At 38.7% G+C, this 23,427-nt stretch overlaps 1 protein-coding gene across 1 annotated transcript in view; it reads left to right on the top strand.

The window, feature by feature from the left end:
- The window catches only part of MAN1A2 (mannosidase, alpha, class 1A, member 2), a gene marked incomplete at its 5' end in the record, with an annotated part of 56,624 nt that extends 34,527 nt beyond the window's left edge, over positions 1–22,097 (top strand). The window contains 4 exon segments of the mRNA XM_008939126.1: positions 1,883–1,998; positions 6,357–6,576; positions 13,901–14,073; positions 21,942–22,097. Of these exon segments, the coding sequence (XP_008937374.1) occupies positions 1,883–1,998; positions 6,357–6,576; positions 13,901–14,073; positions 21,942–22,097 (665 nt within the window).
- Between the last annotated feature and the right edge of the window lie 1,330 nt (positions 22,098–23,427).

Here is a 23,427-nt window from a genome sequence, read left to right as displayed (position 1 = left end):
TTCGGCAGGTCGGTCGTGGCTGGGGATGGAGTGCATCTGTGAAAGGAATCCAGCAGAGGAGCTGTGCTGATTCAAGTCACAGAGCTCAGCTGAGAGGAGGCAGCAGCTTAACAGAAGTCGTCATAAGCTGTCTATCTTGTGAAAACGGTCCCAGAGTAGTGCTGACATGAGCTGTAACTTTGAAGTTTGGGGATGGTTTGTTTATGTTTTTTTTCTGAAAACCACAGACCCTTAGTTCTTGTGTCTACTTGAGAATGTAACTGTGCAATGAAAGAGTAATTTCTAGCTCTTGCATTTGTGGAAGAAAGTGACTCATGACCTGGGTGCCCTCTTAAAGCTTACAAAAACTGATTGTAGTTAAATTGCTGAGTAGCTGGGTGAGAGAAGGCAGCTTAGGGGATACTGAGATATGAGAGAAGAGCATGAAGTGATTTACCCTAAATTCACAACCTGAAATGAAATGGGAAAGCTACAGCTTTCCACTTGCTCCTTCCTTTGTTTAGAAGTCCGTTGGTAAGTAGTAGAGCAGTCAAGAGGCAGCTAGAAGAGTTAGGATAGGAGCATCTACCAGTTCTGAACTCCTACTCACATCTTCATGGAGAAGCAGACATACTGGGGTGGCATGGTGTTTAGAGGAAAAAGGAACAGAAGGAGAGCTCCAACCTCTCTTTTACACCCTTATCCCAGAAAGACTGTGACTATCCTCACTTTTTGAGTACTTTGGAAAAGGATCTATCATATCTTTTCATTTTTTCACCTGGTAAAAGGGAACTTGCACAGCTATAACAGCTGTGCTTACAGCAGTGAATTTCTGGCATGGTGACAAAGGTGGTCACATTTCCATTGCCTAGCTTCAGAAGACTAAGACTGTTGTGGTGCCAGCATTTTGGGAGTTGTAACGTTGGGAAAGAAAAAGTTATTTGCTGCTCTGGTTGGAGTCACTTGTTAGACCTCATAGGTTGTATTGCTTTTTCAATGAAGGGTGTACTGAGGGAGCACTTACTGTGGTTGAAACGAGCTCCAAGACTGAGTCAGACCATCAGTAGGCTTTTTGTGGGGAGGTATGATAATTCACCCAAAGAGAAACGTAGGTAGTTCTCATGTGGTCTGTCAGCATGGAATAGCAATGACTCTGCTTCTGAAAGGCAACTCTGCAAGAAAAAACAAAAGATGACAAAAAAACAGTGCATGTTAGAAGGTCCAGATTATGTGGTGGTGGATTCTAACAGTCAAGCAGCCTTCTTCCCTGTAGCACATGGCATAGCTCTGCGTGGCTGCTCAGGCATGGTGCAACAGAGCAGAGCTTGTGCTATACTCTGCAAAGGCAATTTGCCTCCTTTTGACTGAAATAAGTTAAGTAAGAACGTTTACTTAAAAAAGAAATTATTTAGTCTGTTAAGAAATTTACCTTCTTGGAAATAAAATTCTTTTGGAAAGATTGTATTCTGTGTACTGCATAGCAGTTCATAGCCAGCCATATGACCTGGTTGCCTCCTGGTTACAGAGATCTTGTGGGGTTTTGTATATACTTTCTTACATATATTAAAACAAATGAACAAAAGAAAACCCCAACTCAAATCCTAGCAGAAAAACAATTAGATACTGTGGAATGAAGGAAAACCAGAAGTTAAATTACATTTTTGGTATGAGGGATAGCCTGTGAATAATGACAGTGAAGAACAAGCAGCAGGTTCCATGCCTGTGAAGTACATTTGGAGAGGATAGGGGATACAGTGCAGCTTTGTCCTGCTAAACAGGCTTAAAATACTGATAATTCTACAACAGCAGACCTTAAAAACTTAAGTTTATATTTTGGATATATTTAAGGTGTTATTACATGACAACTTCAACCTTTATTTTTTTTCCTCTTTCCTTCCTACAGATCACACATCCGTGGGCGGGCTGGGAGACAGTTTTTATGAATATTTATTGAAAGCCTGGCTTATGTCAGACAAGATGGACACAGAGGCAAGGAAAATGTACGACGATGCAATTGAGGTGATTATAATTTATTGAGTTTTCCAATACAGCGGAACTTAAAATCCATCTTTAACACTTATTTTAAAAAAAACAAACCAAACAACAAAAAAATTCAACATCAAACCACTGTAGGACTTGTTTTGATTATGTAAGTTTTAAGAAATCAAGTGATGAATAATACCAGCTTTCATTCTGAGTAGTTTAAAATGTATTATTGTAGAATACATCTGATGCAGATTATTGTGCTAAAAATAATCAGCTTGTCAAAAATGGTATAATGTAAAAGCCCAAACCATAGTTTTAGAAAGAGATGTAACAACCCTAAGATGTGTGCAGAATGATCAAGTCACTTTTCTCCAGCATTCAAAATAATTCTGAATTGAAGTCCTGAATTGTTTTATTCTTTAAATTATTTTCTAAAGCAATTGAATGTTATATTGCATATTTATCTTGTAAAATGTAGTTCATAACTGCTCCTTGCTCTGTGGTTCCTTTGTGATACAGTCTTGCTCCCTCATACGGATCAAGTGGTGCTTGCCCAAGCAAGGCAGTTCTGTAGGATGATTCAGTGGGATTTGGGGTGGGCATCTTTTAGTGATAGCTCTGAGCTTTATGCTGCTCAAGCTGTTACCTTCTTAGTTTCCCCATACATGGGCATCTTCTTCCATCAGGCTTGCTTCTGCCCATATATGCCAACATGCCTATGCTGCAGTTAAGACACACAGAGTAACTAAGCAAGTTTAAGTCAAGGTAGCTGTCCTGCCAACAGTAGCAGGCACCATGTAGTCTTGTCCCAGTGCAGATATGTGCCTAACATGTTTCTTTCAACACAAGCTTTTACAGCTTAGTTTTAGTGCAGTCAGTCTTCTAAAGCAAAGCCCTTGCTTTTGGACTTCTCAAAATTCACATTTTGAAAGATATATGGTGAAAGTTCTAGTCTAAAATTGCTTTGAAACTGTAATTTGTCTTCTTTCTGATGTGAATTCGATTACATTTGACTTTTCAGCTACTTGAACTTTTGCTTCCTTATATTGTTTTAAAGGGTTATCTGCATCATATAACTGGCTACTAAAAAAGGTATGGTAGGTGTTCTCTCATGAAAGATAAAAGTATTATTTTAATCAGTTTTGTGATATAAAATAGATACTGAATTATTTCTTGAGCTTTTTTTTGGAAGTACTTTCCAGTGTCTTCGGTAGGGAGACAAGAATGTAATGGTTCTTCTAATGTGTCATCACCTGAGTTCTCAGCAGTCTCCTCTTCATCCAGCCAAGAGCTGTGTTTGCACTCTTAACCTTTTCCTCACAGCCATCCTCTTTCCCATTGGTTTTACTCTGAAGCTAGTTATAGTCTTTTTTTATTTATTGCTTTTCTACTACTGTGATTTACATTCCTGATTCCTCAGTGTCTGTGACCTTATACTTATCTCACATTGTTCAAGCAAAACCCATTTTGTCACCTGTTCTGAATGATTTTACAGGACTAAATTTTCCTTTATCACTATACATAGCTCCATCAATTTAAATATCATCTGCACATTTTTTTTTTCTCCCCCAAAAAATGTGATAAATGTTGAGGAGATGGGCCTCTTAACTTTGTTTTCAACATCATCATGTGGACTTTCCAGATAGTCTTTTCTCCTTCTGACATCAACTGGAAGATAGGTAAGGTTCTTTCCTCATCAGGGAGCAGCAGAAGCCATGGCATTGTGCTAATTCTCAATGCCAATTTACATGATTGCTAGCCACTCTGGCAGCTCTCAGAGACTTAGTAGTTTCTGCTCTGTGACTTATCTCTGTGTTCTTCACGCTGGATCCTGCCATAAGCACAAACTTAAAATCTGTCAGTGGCATCATAGAAGAAATTAACCGAACAAGAATTGCAGACCAGCAGTTCTCTTTCTTTACCTTCAGAACACAACAATGGAGAAATTTCACCATCTAAATAATGGATTAGTCCCCAGTACAAGTAAGGAGCAGGACCCTACTTATGATAACTCGGTCTTTTCCCTGTAGTTCACTGCCTTGGCTTTCAGCTAGTAGCACCTTGGCCGTATGGGGACTGCCAGATTTCACTGGCTACATGTCTAAGGTGTGGATTCATATTGCTACAACCATTCAGAAAAGAATCATTTCAAGAGCATATTCAGAAAACCATGCAGAAACACATACCTATACAACAACATAAATGTTTCAGATTCACTTTTATATTATCCTCTTCCCCAGATGAGGTTCCTAATCCTATAAATTCTGCCTTTTCTAACTGTAACTTCACTGGTTTTGTTCTCGAAAATGTTTTTGTTGAAGAAAACTTTGTAAGGTTGTCAGATATTATTTCAGTACTCGAATGGAGGACTTCTGTGTTATCAGATGGATACAATGCAGCTGCTTTAACAGTCCTGTATCACTTAAGCCTCATTAAAAAAAAAAAAAGTTGAAGTTCCTACTACAGTCACAGAAATTAAAAAAAACTTTGAAGCTTTTTGTTTGTCCATTTTCTTTAAAACAAAAGCCAGTCTTTTTTGTTTAGAGGGAACCACTTTTTCATTGTCCACTTTTAAAGCTGTATTACAAGTTGCAGGGTGATTAATTTATGTATTTATTGCTTGAGTCTGCATAGTTTGCACTGTGTTGGTAGCAAGAACACAACTGTGTGCAGTAGACATGACCTCCACATCCACAATAACTGCTTTAGTTACACGTGGCATCCTCTGCCTGTGTGTTCTTGGTGTATCTAGTTTAAGTGCAAAATACAGTTGTGGACATTTGGGGTGAAATTTGTTGTAGGTACCAGAGAAGTAATGGAAAGGGAGGGGGAGTAATTCACTTCTGCAATTGATCTTGTAGACGGCAAGGAGAGAAGTAAATGCATTTTTAATGGCACTTTAATCCTTCAGTGCTAATCAGCCATGCAGTACTCTGACCAGTCACAGGTCATGAACTTTGAAAGAAGTTATGAACACATCACAGGGTTATGTGTGGAAGTACAGAGAAGGTGTCTGGAAACAAGATAGGAATAATGTCTCCATGGTAAAGGAGATAATTGTCTTTGTTGTTATAAGACTCAAATTTTAATTTAAAGATTCCAGTTACAAGAAAAATTGTCTAATGGTAAAGATAGTAAGTACTGCAGTAGATAGGTGGGGATTTTGAACCTCTCTGAAAAAGCCCTGAGTAAATGTGCTGTTCCATGTAGTTTGCAAACTTTGGAAAGACAGGTCAGATATTCTCCTTCCTACTACCAAAAGAATACCATTTATAAGTCACAAGCAACAACATAGATTGGTACAAATGTGCAAAGAAAAACCAACAGTTGCCTCTCCTATAAAAAGTTTTTTGTGAACAGCTGCTCTAACCCCCAGGCATCCTTTGACCATGTGCAGTCAGAAAGCTGCCATGGGGAAGCAGCTAGAAGGTGGCTGGAGCGTTCCCATCACTTCCTAACAGAGGCAGACTGAGAGTGTGGGCGCTGCCTTTTCAAGTGTTGCTGGCCAAACGTTTCCAATGCATTGTGGATTTCCTGAGTACACACAGACTGTACAGCAGAACAAATAGATACTCTTCAGAGTTAACAGGTGGACAGACATTGAGCCATAAAATATGTGCTGAACTGTCAGCTAAAAGTGCAATGTAATCTATGTCATGATTTTCCTAAGTTTGTTCTCATTAGCATCATTCAGCAGTTGGGGTACTTTTTGTGTGCACTGACATTATACTCTTAGGGCTGTTTGTTCCCATATTGCTTGGAAGTGAATTTCATAGAATCATAGAATCCTTTAGGTTGGAAGAGACCTTTAAGATCATCAAGTCCAACCATTAAGCCATCAGGGCTCTGAAGTCCTCTGCTAAAACAGATCAGAATCTGTCAAGGTTGGAAGGGACCACAAGGATCACCCAGTTCCAACCCCTCTGCCATGAGCAGGGATACCTCCCACTAGAGCAGGCTGCCCAGAGCCTCATCCAGCCTGGCCTTAAAGACCCCCAGGGATGGGGCCTCAACCACCTCCCTGGGCAACCCATTCCAGGGTCTCACCACTCTCATGGGGAAGAACTTCTTCCTCACATCCAGCCTGAATCTGCCCACTTCCAGCTTTGCCCCATTCCCCCTAGTCCTGTCATTACCCTATAGCCTAAGAAGTCCATCCCCAACTTTCTTGTAGGCCCCCCTAAGATACTGGAAGGCCACAATAAGGTCACCTCGGAGCCTTCTCTTCTCCAGACTGAACAGCCCCAACTCTCTCAGTCTTTTTGAAAAAAAACTTTGAAAGAAGAAAATTCTTTTTGTTTTGAAAACAGTATTTTATTCTTTGAAGGAGAGTTAATATGTAAAATGTGCTTGTGAAACACTGTTTGAAGGTTGTCTTAATCTTCTTCTAGGCCATAGAAAAACATCTCATCAGAAAGTCCAATGGAGGACTGACCTTCATTGGGGAATGGAAGAACGGGCACCTTGAGAGAAAGATGGGCCATTTGACCTGCTTTGCAGGGGGAATGTTTGCCCTTGGAGCAGATGGTTCCAGAGATGATAAAGCTGGACATTATTTGCAGCTTGGAGCTGAAATTGCACATACGTGTCATGAGTCATATGACAGGACAAGTAAGATATACTGCTATTCTAGTTATTTCATTAGCTGAAATACAGAAATTGTCATAATTATTCTTAAGACTCCTTATTGGACCTATGCCTTGTCTAACATGCACTGGTTTTCTCCAGTGCATATTTTTTAACATGCATGTATTTACTTCTGATCTACATCAAGGTGAGTAAATGTAAAGTCAGACTTTATGAATGTTCGTTCCTGCACATTTATGCCTATATTTTGGATCAGTCTTCTAAGATAGGTTATATGGGTACAGTGAGAAAGGAATGTGGTGAACTCTTGTCCTCCCATATATATAAGGCAGCTTTTCATTTCCTATATACTGTTTTTACAGTTATGCAAAGTGAAAAATCTGCAAATACACCTTTTACTGGTTTTAGTAGTAGTATATTCTGGGTAAGTACAATTAAACTAGGGAGGATAAAAGTTAGTTAGCAAACTGAAATGGCCAAGACCTGGCTAATGAGGAGGAAGTATCAGACTTCATTGTTGGGCTGGAAGTTTCTCAAGTTCAGTCTTTTGGACCAGGTTTATTTTACATCTTTAATAGTGACCTTGATGCATAAAATTAAAGTTTGTTGATTACACTTTCAGTGGCCAAAAAGTCATAAGACACAATTAAAATGGAAGAGCTTCAAAATAGTAAACAGGAAAATCTTGAGAACTGGACTGTCAGAAATAAGAAATTCACTAGAAAAAAAGCAGCTCTTTCTCTAAACACAGAGATGAAAAATGCCAGTGTAGCCCTAGTCTGTATCAGATGAATTTTCAGCAGAGATTAGAGAATATTGAGAATATTAGAGAATATAACTCTGCCTTAGAAGATGTGTATAATTTGTCATCCAGAATATACTGTACAAATCTGAATTTCAAGCAGAAAAAAAGGCAAGAGAAGGACTAACAGAATTATTAGAGTAACAGACCCCTTTTCTTACAGTGGGAAAATAAGAGAAGTCAGCCTGCTCAGACTAGAAAAATAATGCCAAAGAAGGGAATAAATTTGTTGTCATCTCTGGGGATAAATGCTGAAAAGAAATAGAGTTGCTTTAAGATATAAACAACACAATTGTACCGAGAGCAAGATTTGTAAGCTCACCATGAATAAATGTAGATTGGAAATTGGAATTGTTTTTTGTAGCCATTGGAGAAGTGACCTTCTGAAATTACTTCCTAGCAGAAGTAATGGTAACTAAAACTCAAGCAGTTTTAAGAATTCAGGTAAGCCACAGATTATATAGTATCATTGTATAATTCCCTGTAATTTAAAAGAATTAAATTGCCTAAGTGATACTTTTACCTGGGTAGCAAGAGCATGAAAAAAAAAAAAAGGAAAAATAATTTGAGAGTGCTTAAGGAAAAAGGTTGGACATACTAGCTATTGTTGCAGTCTGAAAAACTGCACTTCAGTGTTGAATTCAACACTTAAAAATAAGCAATGCTAAATTGTTGTTTGTGCAGTCCTAATTTTATTCCTTCAGATGTTTACACTGTACCCTAAATAAGTCAAAAGATAGGGGGCATAGAAGTTTTGCTTATGTATTTAATGGCTGTATTTGAACACATGCATGGAAGAAACACTGAACGTTGTACAGACAGCTATAAATTTGCAATGCCCCAGTTTTCTTTTGTTCATTCGTGCAATCTCAGGAATGTAGATTTTTCTGTTTGGTTGAGTTTTTTTTGCCTGGACTGATTTTCAAAGGAAATAAAGAATTGTTATGTGCAAAATGTCAGCTTCTTCATTATGCTTTAACAGCAGGCTTTGAGACATAATTGTACACTTTAATGACAGAACTAGCTGGTTGCAGGAAGGTAAATCTATTTCAGAGGGCAGACAGTTACAGTGGTTCAGCTGATAGGTTTATGTTTCTGTCAGCAAAGGGGAGGGAGCCTGATGTTTTTCTCTTACAGCCCTGGGAAAGCTTTTGCCCCATTTGGTGTCCTCGGAGGAGACAGGAGGGTGCTGAGGCTGTGTGCTGAAGACAGAGAACTATTTTCTTCAGATAAAACCTAGCAGATCTGTCCTTTCCTGACTTCTCAGGGTTGGTTATAATAAACTGTAGTATATGCCTGGTTTTATAATACTTTATTATAAAAATGCTACTTTATAAAGCAACCTAAATTTCCATAAAGGCTGAATATGAGATTTAAAAAAAAAAAAAGAACCAAAGCTGTTTCAAGATCCAGTCTGAGCAAAATCAAAACAGAATTTCACAGAATAAAAGCACTTCTGGAAAAGAAGGGCATTAATTACCAATTGTCAGCAACCTGTTGCACATATTGCAGGTATGAAAGCCTGTTTTGAAAAAAAAAAATAATTTGCTGTTTCAGAAAGCTTCAGGCAGACTAAATTCTGTATTTGCTACTGTCTTTGCAATACTGTTATCTTATAAATCATGGAATACTGTCTCCTGAAATTCTGGCTTGAAAGTATGCTTTCCATATCTTGGATAAATAAATAAACATGGTGATATGACAGATGATGTCAGTGGGACATAATGCCCATGGAAATACAACTGGCATCACAGCCATGTAATCAGTAAGAGATTTATGCAGGGACACAGTCTCTCTGATAGCTGGATTCAACTATTCATGTTCTCCAGCAATATCTGAGAGAATACCTCAGACTCCTGACTTATAGGCTAGGGATGTCCTGAGAAGGTCAGGCCCTTTCCATGGCTCTGTAAAAATCCCTGTAAATTCTGCTTAAGCTGAGGGTCAGTCTGTAGTACTCTCTGAAGGATGCCTTTCTAATTCACCATCTGAAGGAAGGTGATGGTCTTTGGAAGGTGAAGGCAAGGGCTACAGATGTCATTCTGATCTACCTCTGAGCAAGGGGCTTGTGTTTCCAAGATCCATTGTGCTTCTCACCAGGAGACCCCTGAGGCTTTTCCTCTCTTCAGGAAATTGTGAATACGTGTGGCACTGCTTGGAAACACCAAGAATTTGAAACATTTTATTGAGAGTCAAAGTCAATAGTCCTGTGATGTGTAATCAGCACATGCCTCTGCTTCCTACCTACTCTGCTTTTTTCTATACCATAACCTATTGACAGGTTATTGCCACAGACACCCTAAATCTCCCATCATATGACTGGAGAGTTCAAGATTTTTCTGTAGTCCAGTGCGCTCTCAGTTTGGAAAGGAGATTGAGAGAGCCAAAGATAGAAGCATGCTCTGATCTTTATGCCCACGTACCAGCAGAGCACAAGGAATCATAATGCTGTGAGGAGGCACTGGTAAGGCTAAAAGAACACAGCTTCATATGCTTATGGTGCAAGGTTTCTCGACATTTAAACTTGCACATCTTCAGATGTTGTAGTTGCTGAGGATTAGTTCTTTGTTTTATATGCTTAACATGTGCCACTGAGAAACATTGCAAAGGCATAAAATAACTGGTAATGCAAAAATAGGTCCAATGAAATTGTAACAATAGAAAGACCACTAACAAATCAATCTGAAAAATTAACTTTCATAGGTATTGTAGAGGTTAGATTAATAAGCAAAATTCTCTATATAGATAGCAGCACGTGCTGACATGGCACACAGTATTTTTAGTAAAATACACCATCACTTATATATTAGAATTTTCCAAGCCATTAGCTGGTAGGATGTAAAGTATTGACTGACTAGAGACTGATTATTTTAGGATGGAGTTTTTTGCCGGTCTTTAAAGTTTGGACAAGAACTGTCCTCAGAATCTGGGTAAGCTTTAAGTGGTTTTGTACATGTGACAATTCTGATTCCAAATAAGCCAGATAACTAAGACTTCAGCTGAGACATTTTAAGAGTATGAGTAAATACTGTCTCTGTCTCAGGACTCTCACTAAACAGCTAAACAGGCACAGATGTAGAAATAAGAATAACTGGTTTTGTCAGAAATATAAAATAACAATATACGTTGATGGAGTGCTTCCAAGAGTCTCAAACAAAAGTATCTTGGAGGGTCTCTCCTTCAGATTTTATATGAGTTAGAGCCTAGAAATTATTATTACAGTTAAGAATACTTTCTAATGTCCAGGAAATTTATTGCTAAATTGACTGTGGTCTTAAGGTAAATATGCATTTATGGCTGAGTTAAAAAAAAAAACTGGGGGTTTAAAAAAAAAAAAAAAAAAAAAAAAAAAAAAAAAAAAAAAAAAAAAAAAAAAAAAAAAACCAAAAAACCAGTACTTTCAAAATTGTTTCTATAATTAGAATCATAAATATTTATTTGGAAGCCTGAGGATTTGCCCTTATCTTCAGGAGTGCTAAATACAACTCCCATTGAAGTCAGGTTTAAATCAGACAAAATCTCTTTTAAAATGCTACTGGTTTGGCTTTGCAGTTTTGCACTGTGATATGAAATTGTTTCTTGTCTGCTTTCCCTGCCTAGACTGTAGCCTATCAACCCCATTAATACTAAATATGTGTATTAAAGTGTGACCATTATGGTGTTGTAAAATAGCCTTAGATAGTTCTTTGCTTAGAATAATGCTACTATTTTTATAGTAGCTTCTTTACTTTAGTCAGCTGTTAATAGAAGTGCTGTGATTAGTTTTACATCCTTGGTTTCAGATAAAAATTCATTGTGATTGTCACAACATGCAGGGGTCACCCATCCTTGGGTAGTATGATTTCTAGGAGTGCCCAGTAACGTTAGAAGTAGATGATGAGTAAATAATTCCATATCTAATGCATCAGCAGTCTACAAAGCAAGGGAAGGTCTCACAGTTTCTGTAGGTGATTATCATCACCAGAGCTGCCTGAAATCCAGCTTTTTTTGATGGATAAGAATAATACAGCTGAGATGGTTTACCCAACTTCCAAAAAGCTTTTTCAAAAGTCCTCCACTAAGGCCCTTTAAGGATACTAAGCAGCTACAGCATTAGCAGCAAGTACCTGCGTGGAGAGAAAAAGTTGTTGTAGTGCAAAAAATAGAGTAGAGCAAAACAATCTGCTCTTGCAATGGACAAATAGTGGTTAACCAGTGGTACTATGATATATTTGACATATATTTATACACATATCTCCATAGTTGTGTGTAAATGTGTAGTATACTTACATTTAATATATGCATCTGCATATACACAAATAAATACATATATAAGCATATATAAATGATCAGGAAAATTACAGGAACAGTAAGGTATGTGTGCTGATGGTAACTAAAAAAAGCTATTTAGGGTATTAAGGATGAAAGATAGCTTAAAAATTATACAAGGACCTTATGAGGTTGAGTAATTGCATAATAAATTCCTGAATTATATTCAGTGTAGTTAAATGTAAAGTGAAGGCACCTATGAAAAAATTATTCCTCACCTCACATAAAAAATGATCAGCTCTTAACTGACCATTACAACTTGGGAAATTGCTCTGAGATTATGAAAATGTCAGCTCAGTAGCATTCAGGAAAAACAAAATGAGAAAGAGGAAAACAGAAAATGTCATTATGTCACAATATTAATCCTGTCCACACTTTTACTGCTGTTTTCAGCTAGTCCTCCAATTTCACAAAGGATATAGTAAAATTGGAAGAGTTGCAGAGAAAGGCTAGAAGGAAAACTGAAAGTATGAAACAGTTTCCAATCAAGGAATTAACTGCATGGGATAGTGTTATTTTCTGTGGAAAAGAGACATTTTAGGTAGGGTGCAGCAGATCTGCAAAATCATCAGGGGACTACAGAGAGTGGATAGGAATAAGTTGTTCACTCTCTTCTCCAACACAAGACCTAGAGACTATTGAATGAGTCTAGTAGGAACCAAGCTGAAAACGCAAAAGAACAAAAAGAGTGGTCCTACAGCAAAGAGGTGTGAGAGTTGTGGAACCCCTTAGCAGAGGTTGTTGTGGATGCACAACACTTACGCAGAATTAAGGAATCACCCGATAAGTACTTGGGAAATAAATCTAAATCTGACCACAAAAAAAAAGTATGTCTAGTTTGGAAGAAGCCTTGAGCTCAAAAAAGTTGGAGACTGGTAGAGGAGCTAGGGAAAGGTATCTCATGTATTTGGCCTGTTCTTGCTCTTCCCCATCCTTGTTTGGTTTTGGCCATTGTTGGAGACATGATACTAGACAGACAGACCTTCCATCTGGTCCAGTATGGTCACTCTTATCTTTTTAATTTTGGATAGGTAGAACTCTGAAACTAATCTCATTGATATTGCAGTAAAAGTTGTCATTTTTTTAACTGAAACTGGTAAAAGGGCCCATTTTGAAAGAAGTAACATAAATATATCATGGTGGAGTTTTCCTTATGTGTATGGCTAAAGCAGAGAATGGCACTTTTTTGTGTTTGCACCCGGAGTCGTACTCCCTTGAAACAAGAAGATTAAGGAACTTTTCTTTGAGCTTCTCTGATGTGGCATACACTGAGAGGTGCTTATATTTTTCATTGCTGTATTCTAAAGTTCCTCTTTCAGTCTCATGAGGCCATGGTTAATTAGAGCCTCTAGCCTGTAGGAATTACATGATTAATTGCTGCAATAATTTTTAGAGCTGGAGTGCAGCTTAAAGACATTCTACCAAAGCAAAGAGTGGGGTGCAGCTGTAAATAAGAGTGCCTTATTTATGTTAAATTTTAGAAATAATGTTTTGCTGTATAATAAAAAAAAAAAAAATAAAAAAAAAAATTACATCTTCATATTATAGAAAGGTTTTCTGCATGTACCTCCTTCGTATCTGAATAATACTCCAGAGGCTGACACAGGGCCATTACAGCTTCCTTTAAGGGCTGTAATAGTGAATGTCTTAGTTCAGAGATTTATTTTCAGGTGTGGCTTAGTTTTCATCACCTAGTTGCAAACCTTTTTGAGGATCCCATTATGAAGCACGTCAGTTACAGTGGCCTGACAGCACTTCCCTAGACCAAGAGAGTTTGGATAAAGATGTAGGTTGTTTGAGATGATGGTACCTGATTTTGTTCTAAGGTATTTTCTTGTTATGCTGAATGGGATCAAAGGACATCAAAACTCTGCTGACCATTTTTTTTTTCCCTTTTGCTTGTAAAGAACTGATGTTGGTCTCTTTAATTTTATCCTATAATTGAATGTGTTAATGTGTTTATATTCTTAGCTTTTCATTACTTTTCAAGAGGATTACTGTGCTCCTGTCAAGATAAGTAGTTTTCTCACAGGAATTGGAGAAGTTATTCATAAGAAATTACAGGCCTTCAAAATAGGAAGTATTTATGAGACTGCTTAAAATCAAAACTAGTTTCTGTTTTTCTCGCATGCTTGGGATATAGCAGTCTTCTATCCACCCTTCCTGCAAGGACTGATAAGGAATAAATTTTTTCTTTCTTTTCCTTTTTTTTTTTTTCTTTTGTTCTTTCCTCCACAGCATTAAAGCTGGGTCCAGAAGCATTCAAATTTGATGGTGGTGTAGAGGCGGTGGCAGTACGGCAGAATGAGAAGTATTACATCCTAAGACCAGAGGTGATTGAGACCTACTGGTATATGTGGAGATTCACCCACGATCCCAAGTACAGGCAGTGGGGCTGGGAGGCAGCACAGGTAACTCTATTAATTGTCTGTCAGTCATTTAATTCTAAGTATTTTTCTTCTGTAGCCACTTTAATCTTGTCATACTGAAACACTCCAAATGGTAGCTGATTTTCATGAGTTCCTGTAAACCAGGGTACATATGGGGGTGTGCACAATTATTCCTGTTTTGCAACTGCTGAATCAGATGCACAGATGAGAGATGCATTCAGCATTATATAGCTGATGAATTTTAGGCATGGAAATAGAATGCACTGGTCCTGACTCCTGCCGTTATCAGTAGTCCACAACCCCTGAGAGAGGTAATTTATCTTGGGAAATGAAAGTGTATTATAAATAACTTTGTTAAGCATGTGTTTGCACTCAGTTTAGATTAAAAAGCAAAGCTGTTCTTACAGTTTCTCCTTGGGCAGCTGTTAAAACACAAATGGTAGGATGACTGTTCTTAGATGGTTTGTAGACTAGATAGCAGGTACATATATATGTATGCGTGTGTTTATATGTATATATGTGAGTTGTCATCATGGCTTATTCTTCCCTTAATTGTCTGATTGGAAGGAAAGAAAAATTGCCAGTCTTTAGATTCACATAGTTAAAACATTACAGCATCACAAGTAGTAGATCATAAAAGAGAGTGAATAAGTAATGGTATAAAAGGCAAAAGTTAAAAGTTGCTAAGGTATTTTAGAGATTGGTGTGCTTGTTTTGTGTAGTTGCTTTCCTGGGTTTAGAACTGGTTGCTGAATTTTTAAAATCAAATTCCCAAGTATTGCAAATGCTTTCTGTGGAAATGCCTGTACTGACCTGCAGAAGCCCAAATTCATTGTAGGACTCTACAAAGGTGTGGAGTGATGGCCTTCCTTCATCCTATGTATGTACATGGCTAACTCCTGTATATGGTAGCCATAGATTATGGGCTAGATTAATAACAAGGCTTCATTTTGACAAGACAATACCATATTCTAATTGTAAAAATTATCTGTAATAACCAAAAGACTTTTAAATGCTTCCTAGGGCTGAATTCGTGAGGCTCTTCTGGTCTCATGTTTCTCACTGCTCCCACCTGCTGGTCTGTATCGGGCTTGTGCAAAACAGATTGGCTGGGCAAGTAGTTTTCTGGTCGGTTTCAAGATCTGTGGATTACTAGAGCTCCTCCACTTCCCTACTACAGCTCCAGAAGTCTTTGAAAAAACAGCTCAAAGGCAGTTTCAGAGATGAGAAGAAACATTTAAAGATAAGAAGACAGTTATCTTCTACATCAGGTAGAAGATAAAGGCATGTTCAGAATATTTTGCTGAGCTCATCCCTGTCCTTCCCTCAGTGCCCTCATAGAAGAGTCCAAATATTTTAAGATTGTGTCTTAGTCTTGGTTAGGTTTTGCCTTGTAGACTGTTTTGTTATAACCAACATTACCTTATTTTGGAGAGGGGTTCCACATGTATCATTCTTGTATTCACGATGTTTGAAAGGTTGAGTGACATCATCTCTCTTGCCTAAGCTATGCAAGTTTCTAATATGACAAAGAAATTGATTTAATAACCCGCTCCTTGTCAGTGTGTGTACAACAGATGCTTGCTGATCTAACACCAGCTCCTGTCAGAAGCTATGGCTGGATGTTCCATGCTGAGGTACAAGGTTAAAGAATTTACAAATGTAAATTTTTTCAGGCCAGGATCTGTCTCTTAGGCACGCTGCAAAGCATGTCTTTGGATTGCATTTGTCTTCTCCATTTTCCTTCATATCTTGGTCCCCATTAATGCTTTTAAACCAAACCCTCCCTTCCTTCTCCCCAGCCTCAAATTTTCTCTTTTTGCAAGGCAGGATTTTATTTTGTCCTTCTGTCAACCTGAGTCGAAGTTGTGTGAGTCAAGGAGCCAATGTGCTTAAGTGCCTCTGTCCTTGCAGAGTGCCTTTTTTTGCTTACTTCCACAATGCAAAATTTCTTTATCCAATAGAGCTGTAAAACATTTTTGAACTCTTCATAAATGGTTTTGCATAACCCTCCCTCCCACAATTACAGATTTTCTTACTCCACTGTTATACTAATGCAGACCCTTGGGAAGCTTTTTGTTCCCCAGTGTTTTCTGTTCCCTGCATATAGAAAATAAATTCTTGTGTTTACTCCTCACACCTGCACAACTTTTCCTTCTTCCCTACCACGCACAGCTCTGGTTGCATTTATTTCTCCATTTATAAATAGAGAAGAATCTGTTGTGAGACACAGAGCAGTTGGCTTGCTGCTCTTGTACAGCAGTGTCTGTATTTGCTTTCCTTTTTCCTTTCAGCCACTGAAGCATACTTTAAAATCTGTGTAACCAGCTTCTCATGGTGAGTGATAGTTCCTTCATCCAGTAGTTCTTGTAAGCTTTTGGAAAACGGAGTTTGTTTCTGAGTTCTAAATGGTCTTGTTTTTCTATATTGAACCTGGTGTAACCTGGTGTTTGATGACTGAGTTCTTGGTAGTCTTGTTTGCTTCTTTGAGTGGATTAATATATCCCTACCCAAATGGATTTGGGTCAGTTCACCAATATGTTAGAGATCTCCTTCTGTCATTTTAAGAACTCTTAAAAGGTGATCCAGGATGCATTGCAGAAGCACATGGCTTTTAAATATACTGCATTACTTAAGTTTCTCTAGCACTCCCAGCCCAGATCTCTTTCTGCCTTTTTGGTGGGGATTTGCACAGAGGGCTGGATTGTATGTGTATGCAGGTCTTTGTACTGTGCTTTATCTATTTCACCATTGGCAGTTTTCTTTCTGGCTTTATTAGCTAGAATTTTGGACAAAACTTAAGCATTTTAGTGCAGATTTTGTGCTTTGACCAAGGCCTGGTTTGATACAGCTCTCTGAATCTAATGTCTGTGGGGAAAAAAACAGGAAATTGAAATTATATTCCCTCAGTGGTCATAAATCCCTGTGACAGGTTCCCTATCTGTTTTGCAATAAAAAAAGGGTAATTCTCCCAAATAATGTACTTAGCACTGGAGACAAGATCTCAGTTGTATTGGGCTAGACAAACTGAATGATGGGGGGTGGCTGAATTATTACAGAAATATGCATCCAAGATACTCAGAGTAAATACAGAAAATTACTAAAATCCTCTTTAGGTTAATTGTTTGAAAGCAGTAAGAGCCACCACTTTACAATGTAAAGCCAGTTACTAATCTAAGCTGTGTGACTGAGGGGTTCAACTGTTTGTTGGGGAATTGCTTGTCTAAGTGGCATTGCACCACAGACACTGCAGAATTTGTTCAGAGTTTCTACTTACGTGGTTGCACGTGTGGCTTTTCCTCACTATGCCAACAGTATGCTCATAAAAACTGTGCCTGCTTTCTTCACCAGCTGTGGTAGTCACAGCTTCCAACCCATGAATTGGGAACCCATGTTTCTTTCATCTCCAGCCTGTGCCTGGCTCTTTTCTGTCTACTTTGCTTCACTAAGTAGAGAGCTGTAGGTCTTTGCACCCCATCTTACTGTCAGTCCTCAATTTGCCTGAAGTCAACACAAAATTGAGGTCCTATCATATCATAGAATCATGTCACAGATTATGATAAAAACACCCTCAGAGGAACCAAGGGAGCTGTGGTCTGATCTAGATGCACCTCCATTTTTTTTTCCAAACAATATAGATCAAGTCTGACCTTCTCTTATGTCATAGGCCCTGAAATTTCATTTTGAATCAGTTTTGAGCCAAGACATGTATTTGGCAAGAGTACAATATTGCATATTCTTCTGTTCTACTCTTGATTTGAATAAAGGGACCTGGAAAATCCATTTCTTTTGGTAGTTTGTTGCATTGTTTAGTTACGTGTGCTGTTAAAATATACATGCCTTATTTCCCAAGTCTAGTTTCAGCTGTCAATCACTGGATTTTCCTATGGCCTCCTATACCGTACAAAATGGTTTTTATTCCCCGATGTTTTCTTTCCAAAGAGTTTTCACAGATTGCAATAAGCTTTACTACTGAGTCTGTTTAAGATGCTAAACAAATTGTATCACATCTCGCTGTAAAACGTTTTCTCCAAATGTCTGTACCCACATCAGTTCATCAACCTTTTTTTAAAATTAATTCTAGAATTGCATATTCTGATTTTGACTTTACCCATGACTCTGTGCAGAATTAAAGTTATAACCCTGCTACTGTTCACTGTCCCTGTGTGTGCACTTGCCACAATACCCTAGCAGGAACTTACACTGGATTGTCTCATGTGGACACTGGATTCTTTGAAGTGTGTCTACTTTGCAGGCTAATCTGATTCTGCAGTTATACACCCTTTATGTTTAGATTTAGGATTATGTGCCTGGTTATAGGAAATTCATTTTGTTTGGGCCCCAGTTACTGCCAGATTACACTGCTGTTATTTCCTTCTGTCATTTTTGCCAGCAGCACTGTTGCTGTGATGGATAAAACTTCAGACTGCTCCTTGTGGATCTCTGTGAGAAGCAGCTCTGCTTGGTAATGATTTTACATTGCCAGCTCACTCTTAGAGCACTGTCAGTCAGTTTTAAATTAAGATAGTAATATTGATATGGTGTAATGCTGCTTTGTCTTATCATAACATCTTATGGTACCATGCCAATTGCTTTAGAAGTGTTCATTTCAGCTCTGCAGTTACCTTTATTTGTCAATTTGTAGACCTCAAAGAATTAAATCAAACAAGACAGTGTTCTGTAAAACCATGCTGACTGTTGTCAGTTACCCTCTTATTAGTCTATATTTTTTACGTGTGTTTCCATAACTGGAACTAACATCAGGTAGGCCATCCTGAAATTATTCAGCCTACCAATGTCTCATTATAGTAGCATTACCTTGATAACCTTCCAGCCATTTAGGACTTCTAGGGTGCAATAAATTTAGCACTGTTTTATCAAGGAGACTGGTTGTCAGCTCGAGTGAAAGCATATCCAGGTGGCAAATTGGATGCCTCTACAGCAAGTACTTGGATGTCTGTGTGAAGGCAGAACACTGCAAATTTCAGACGCCTTTCAAACAGCATGTGTACAGCACCAGACTTCTCAGCCAGTGTCCTGACATTCCATACACCTCTGAATCAATGACAATTTGTTTTCCATATTTGGACAAATAACGGTATAGCAATCCTTCAGAGGAATTTTTCCCTCCTCATTGCTACCTGCAGTGTCTACATCTCTGATCAACTAGGATAAATCCTCTCCCTGTCCTGAACTCCAGTCTAGCCAGTCTGTCTCCCCAAGGAGAAATTTCTAAAGATACAAGACTACTTGGTGATTGTGAGGGGAAAAATAAAAAAACCAGCATAACTCATTTTCTTTCTTCAGGCTTCTAGGCCTGCTAGCTTCACTACTATTGCATTTAGTTAGCCAAGCATGAGACCTCTGCAGCAGAGAGCAAGATCTCAGTGCTATCTGTTGTCTGCAGTCTCCAGAGTGAATGAGTTGAAGGAGATGGTGTCCTAACAGTGGTGCTGTTTGTTCCTTCTTTTCATTTCACCCCATCACTAGCAAGTTTCTCCTGTCTGAGCTGTGGCACACAGTGTCAGGGTTGCTGAATCATTGGCCAGAGGAACACCTGAAAGGTCAAACTCTGCATGCTAGAAATTCTGGCAGGATTGTTACCATTGGAGCTTTCCCCCTGAATCTTGCCACACTCCGGAATAGAGACAAGGTCATGTTCTGCAGTATTATAAAAAGATGATAGCAGCAAAAGGATGCACTCCATTTCCTGACTAGAAAGAACAATGCAGTGGCTCTGTGGGTTTTTTTCATATAAGGGCTGCCTATTGGATGTAGGACTTGTGGGGAGGAACGTGCAAATGGTTCCATAAACAGCGTATGTGTTATTTCTTCAGAAGCTGGCCAAGAAATTTATTTTCTTTTTTTTTTTTAATTGATTGGCTGCCATGTGATAGTTGGCATCACTTGTGGTGTGCATGAGGATGCAGAGATTGTCATGCATGTGATGCTGTTGGGCTAGGCATATCACATACACCTTTCACTCCAGACTGTAGGGAAAACCTGGTTAACCTAAATCCCAACATGTGAATAGTCTCGGTGTAACCCTAGCCTGCAGCAGTAAACAGATCTGAAAAGAATTCATTTGGACACCTTCTCCTTTTAGGCTCAAGTCCCAACATAAAAGGACTTGTCATAAAAGTACTCCATCCAAACTTGGACAAAGCTCCACTTGAGATAAGGAATTACATTGAGAAATAGATCTTGCCAAGCAAGACTGTACCTTTCTTGGAATATGCTCAGGCTCTAAAGCCAAAAATCATTCCAGTCATTCCATCTTTTTGCCAGTCTTTCCTCTTCTTTAAAAAATCCTGGTCTTCAGAAATCTGAGAGAACTTGAATCTGAATTATTATTTGGTCCATGAACAACTTCACATTTCCACAGGGTAAGAATATATACTAGGAGGAGGTTAGCTGTAGTACCTGATGTGCTGTGACTTACTGCCCTAGGTACCTTGCTCATTTACCTTTTCGCTTTTCCTCCCAGTTTGTGATGGCATGTGCCAAAATTCTTCATACATGTGTCCAATGGAAAATTCTCCTTTGTTTGCCAGCATATCTAGTACACAAAGGCTATACTAAGGACCCCAAAGAGTTAAGTTTTATTTAATTTGGTTTGTATGCATAAAAAGGGACATCATTTGAAACTTATTTGCTCCCCTACCATGACTGCCCTCAGCTTCTGTTGACTACAACTAGCAAAAATCAGAATTAGTGAAAATCTGGTCCTAAAGCACCATGTGGAGGGAAACTTCATACAGGCTAACGGGTTGAATCATGGATTACTGAACTACAGGTAGCTACGTTCAGTAGTTGGTAATGACAGACATCCTGAGCCAAACATTTTCCTTCATCACTGTGCCTTTTCTGTCACTGCGTGAATCTGTTAAAAGAGTTGGTGTCTGCTGAGGAAGCACTGCCAGAGCAGCAGGGAGTCACAAATAAGCTGTGAATCATTTTGGAGTCGTTTCTTTGGGGAGGGTTTTAATGGCTGATATCCTTGTGTGCCGTAGGGTCGCCTGTGTGAGGGGAATAATGAACGCGTAGGCGAGAGGTGCTCTGAGCTCTAGCATGTTCTTTCCAGTCTCCTCCTCTTCCATTGTGCTTCTTGCAGTACTGTGTTGGAGCTGACTAGCTGGGTGATTTGTGAATCACAGATTCGTTGGCCCCTTTCTACATGGGGTGTTTGAGGATTTAAACTTGGTGCTTTAAAGATAAAGAGCTCTTCTGCAGTCCAGCACACAAGCTGACTTGAGTTTCAGCTGTAGAAAGGGGAAACAGAGAAGAGCACATTCAGGAGTTGGAAATGTGGGGAGAAAGCAGCAGCTAGAAGAGTTTATATGATGAAATCAACAGTCACTAAAGATGAGTACAGTGTTTTATTCCTACTCGTAGGAAGTCCCTCTGACTAGTCACAGAGTTTCTACAGCTATTCAAACTCTTCCAGCTCAAGATCCAGGGATGTTTGTCATCTTTGTATGCACCTCATAGCACATATGGCGTTGTCTGATGGATGTTCTACTCAGTGCTACCTATTAGGAGCTGTACCAGCTCAGAGCAGAAGTCAGCTGAGTCCATGTCCTATCAGTAGTATCAGTCAACAGCAAATACCCGGGAAGGAAAGTCTGCTTCCCGACAACACTTTCTTAGCATCTAGCAGTTTGGCAGATACTGGGGTGTCCTTGGCCCTGGAGAGATTTTACTTCTGTATATTCTTTTGATCAGCATAAACTGTTAACATCCACAGCATCCTCTATCAAGGAGATTCACAACAGAATAATACAGCACAGAAGGAGCTACCTGCTGTGCTAATCAAGCTTGATCCTTTAATGTTTCCAAATTTTCCTCTACAATTAAATTATCTTTTTCTTTTCCCTTCCTCTTTGCAGGCCATTGACAAGTATTGCCGAGTCAGTGGTGGCTTTTCTGGCGTCAAGGATGTCTACTCCTCATCTCCTACGTATGACGATGTACAGCAGAGCTTTTTCCTTGCTGAAACTTTGAAGTAAGTTCTCTTCACTCTTGCATTTTCCCATAAAAGCTAGTGGCTCAACAAATAATCTCTTGTCTTGTCAGGGTAGTTTATAGTTTGGGCTTTCTTTTTGGTCCCAGATCAGCCCATTTTACCAGCAGAAAGTAGAAGCAAAATTTCCCATACAAGAAGCTTATGCTGAGAGAGCTTTAGTTTTTAAGACTTCTATTTGATTTTCAGCATGATGACAGAGGATAGATTACCTCTTTTTAAGAAATTCCCTGTATGAAAGACACTGGGTTTTTTTGATACACTGACTTGATATGTCTTATAAAAGTATTTGTCATGTTCTGATACTGTAAAACCCATTTCTCCTGGGCATGTCAGTGTACGGGAGTAAATGCATCGAACAAAAGGGCTTCGTGCCCTCAGATGATTTTTCAGCACTTCTTCCGCAACATATTTTTCTGGAATGCCTTTTGGTGTATGCAAGACTATCAGGCATATTTTATAATCTCTTACCCACTTAAAAAATCAGCCTTACAGACAGTCAGATAAGCAGGACACCTGTAGTTCCCCCTGCAGAAGCTCGTGCATTCTATTGCATATTGGTTCGAGGTAGAATGTGCAAAGTCATTGGTCTTCTACCATGTTTCTTTTTAATAACAAAAAAATACTATACTAGAATATGCTATAACCTCTAACTTACAGACATAATACATACAGTAGGAAAAACTAGTGTAAAGATAGGAATATGTTATAGGGATTTTATTAAGAGATCCATTTTTAAAACATGACAACTAGCATGTCATGGCTACTCATCTCCTTCATCATTGACACAAACCAGCTATCAAAAGCACTCTTGTCACATGGTTGTGATCACTCTGGGATCTTGCCTATGAAGAACTGTCTTCTACAGTGTGACAATTTTCTTGATACTCAAGTTACATCAGCAAACTTGATAATATAGTTCTGGCACTGAAACCGACCAAGTTTCCTGTCTTGGTTATCTCCTTGAAATCTTGTGAATTACCTACATTTGGAAGAAAAGTGTCCAAGTTGGGTATATTCCCTACTCCTTGTTTTTTTTTCCTCCTGCATAAGACTTTGGAGAGTGTTTTAGATGGTTAAATCCATAGACTGAAGCCACTGCTGGCAGTGTGAATAGAGGCTACAGCCACTATTAGGAGACACAGCAGTTATGTCTCTGCTTACATATCTATACCACTTTCTGACAACATGTGATGGAAGGGATGATTATGTACATTCTTTCAGAAACCTGCAGGCAACAAAGACTCCTTAAGGTTCACTTCCTTGATTCTTTCCCTTTGTGATACAACGAAGAAACAGTTGTAACCGTTTGGCAGTCTGTCATGGCATACAGGCTTTGCAGAATAGACAGG

This window comes from Merops nubicus, unplaced genomic scaffold (genome assembly GCF_000691845.1).
Source record: "Merops nubicus isolate BGI_N331 unplaced genomic scaffold, ASM69184v1 scaffold15950, whole genome shotgun sequence".
Lineage (NCBI taxonomy): Eukaryota > Metazoa > Chordata > Aves > Coraciiformes > Meropidae > Merops > Merops nubicus.
Note: the sequence above shows the minus strand (reverse complement) of the source record. Positions and strands in the feature narration are given on the sequence as shown.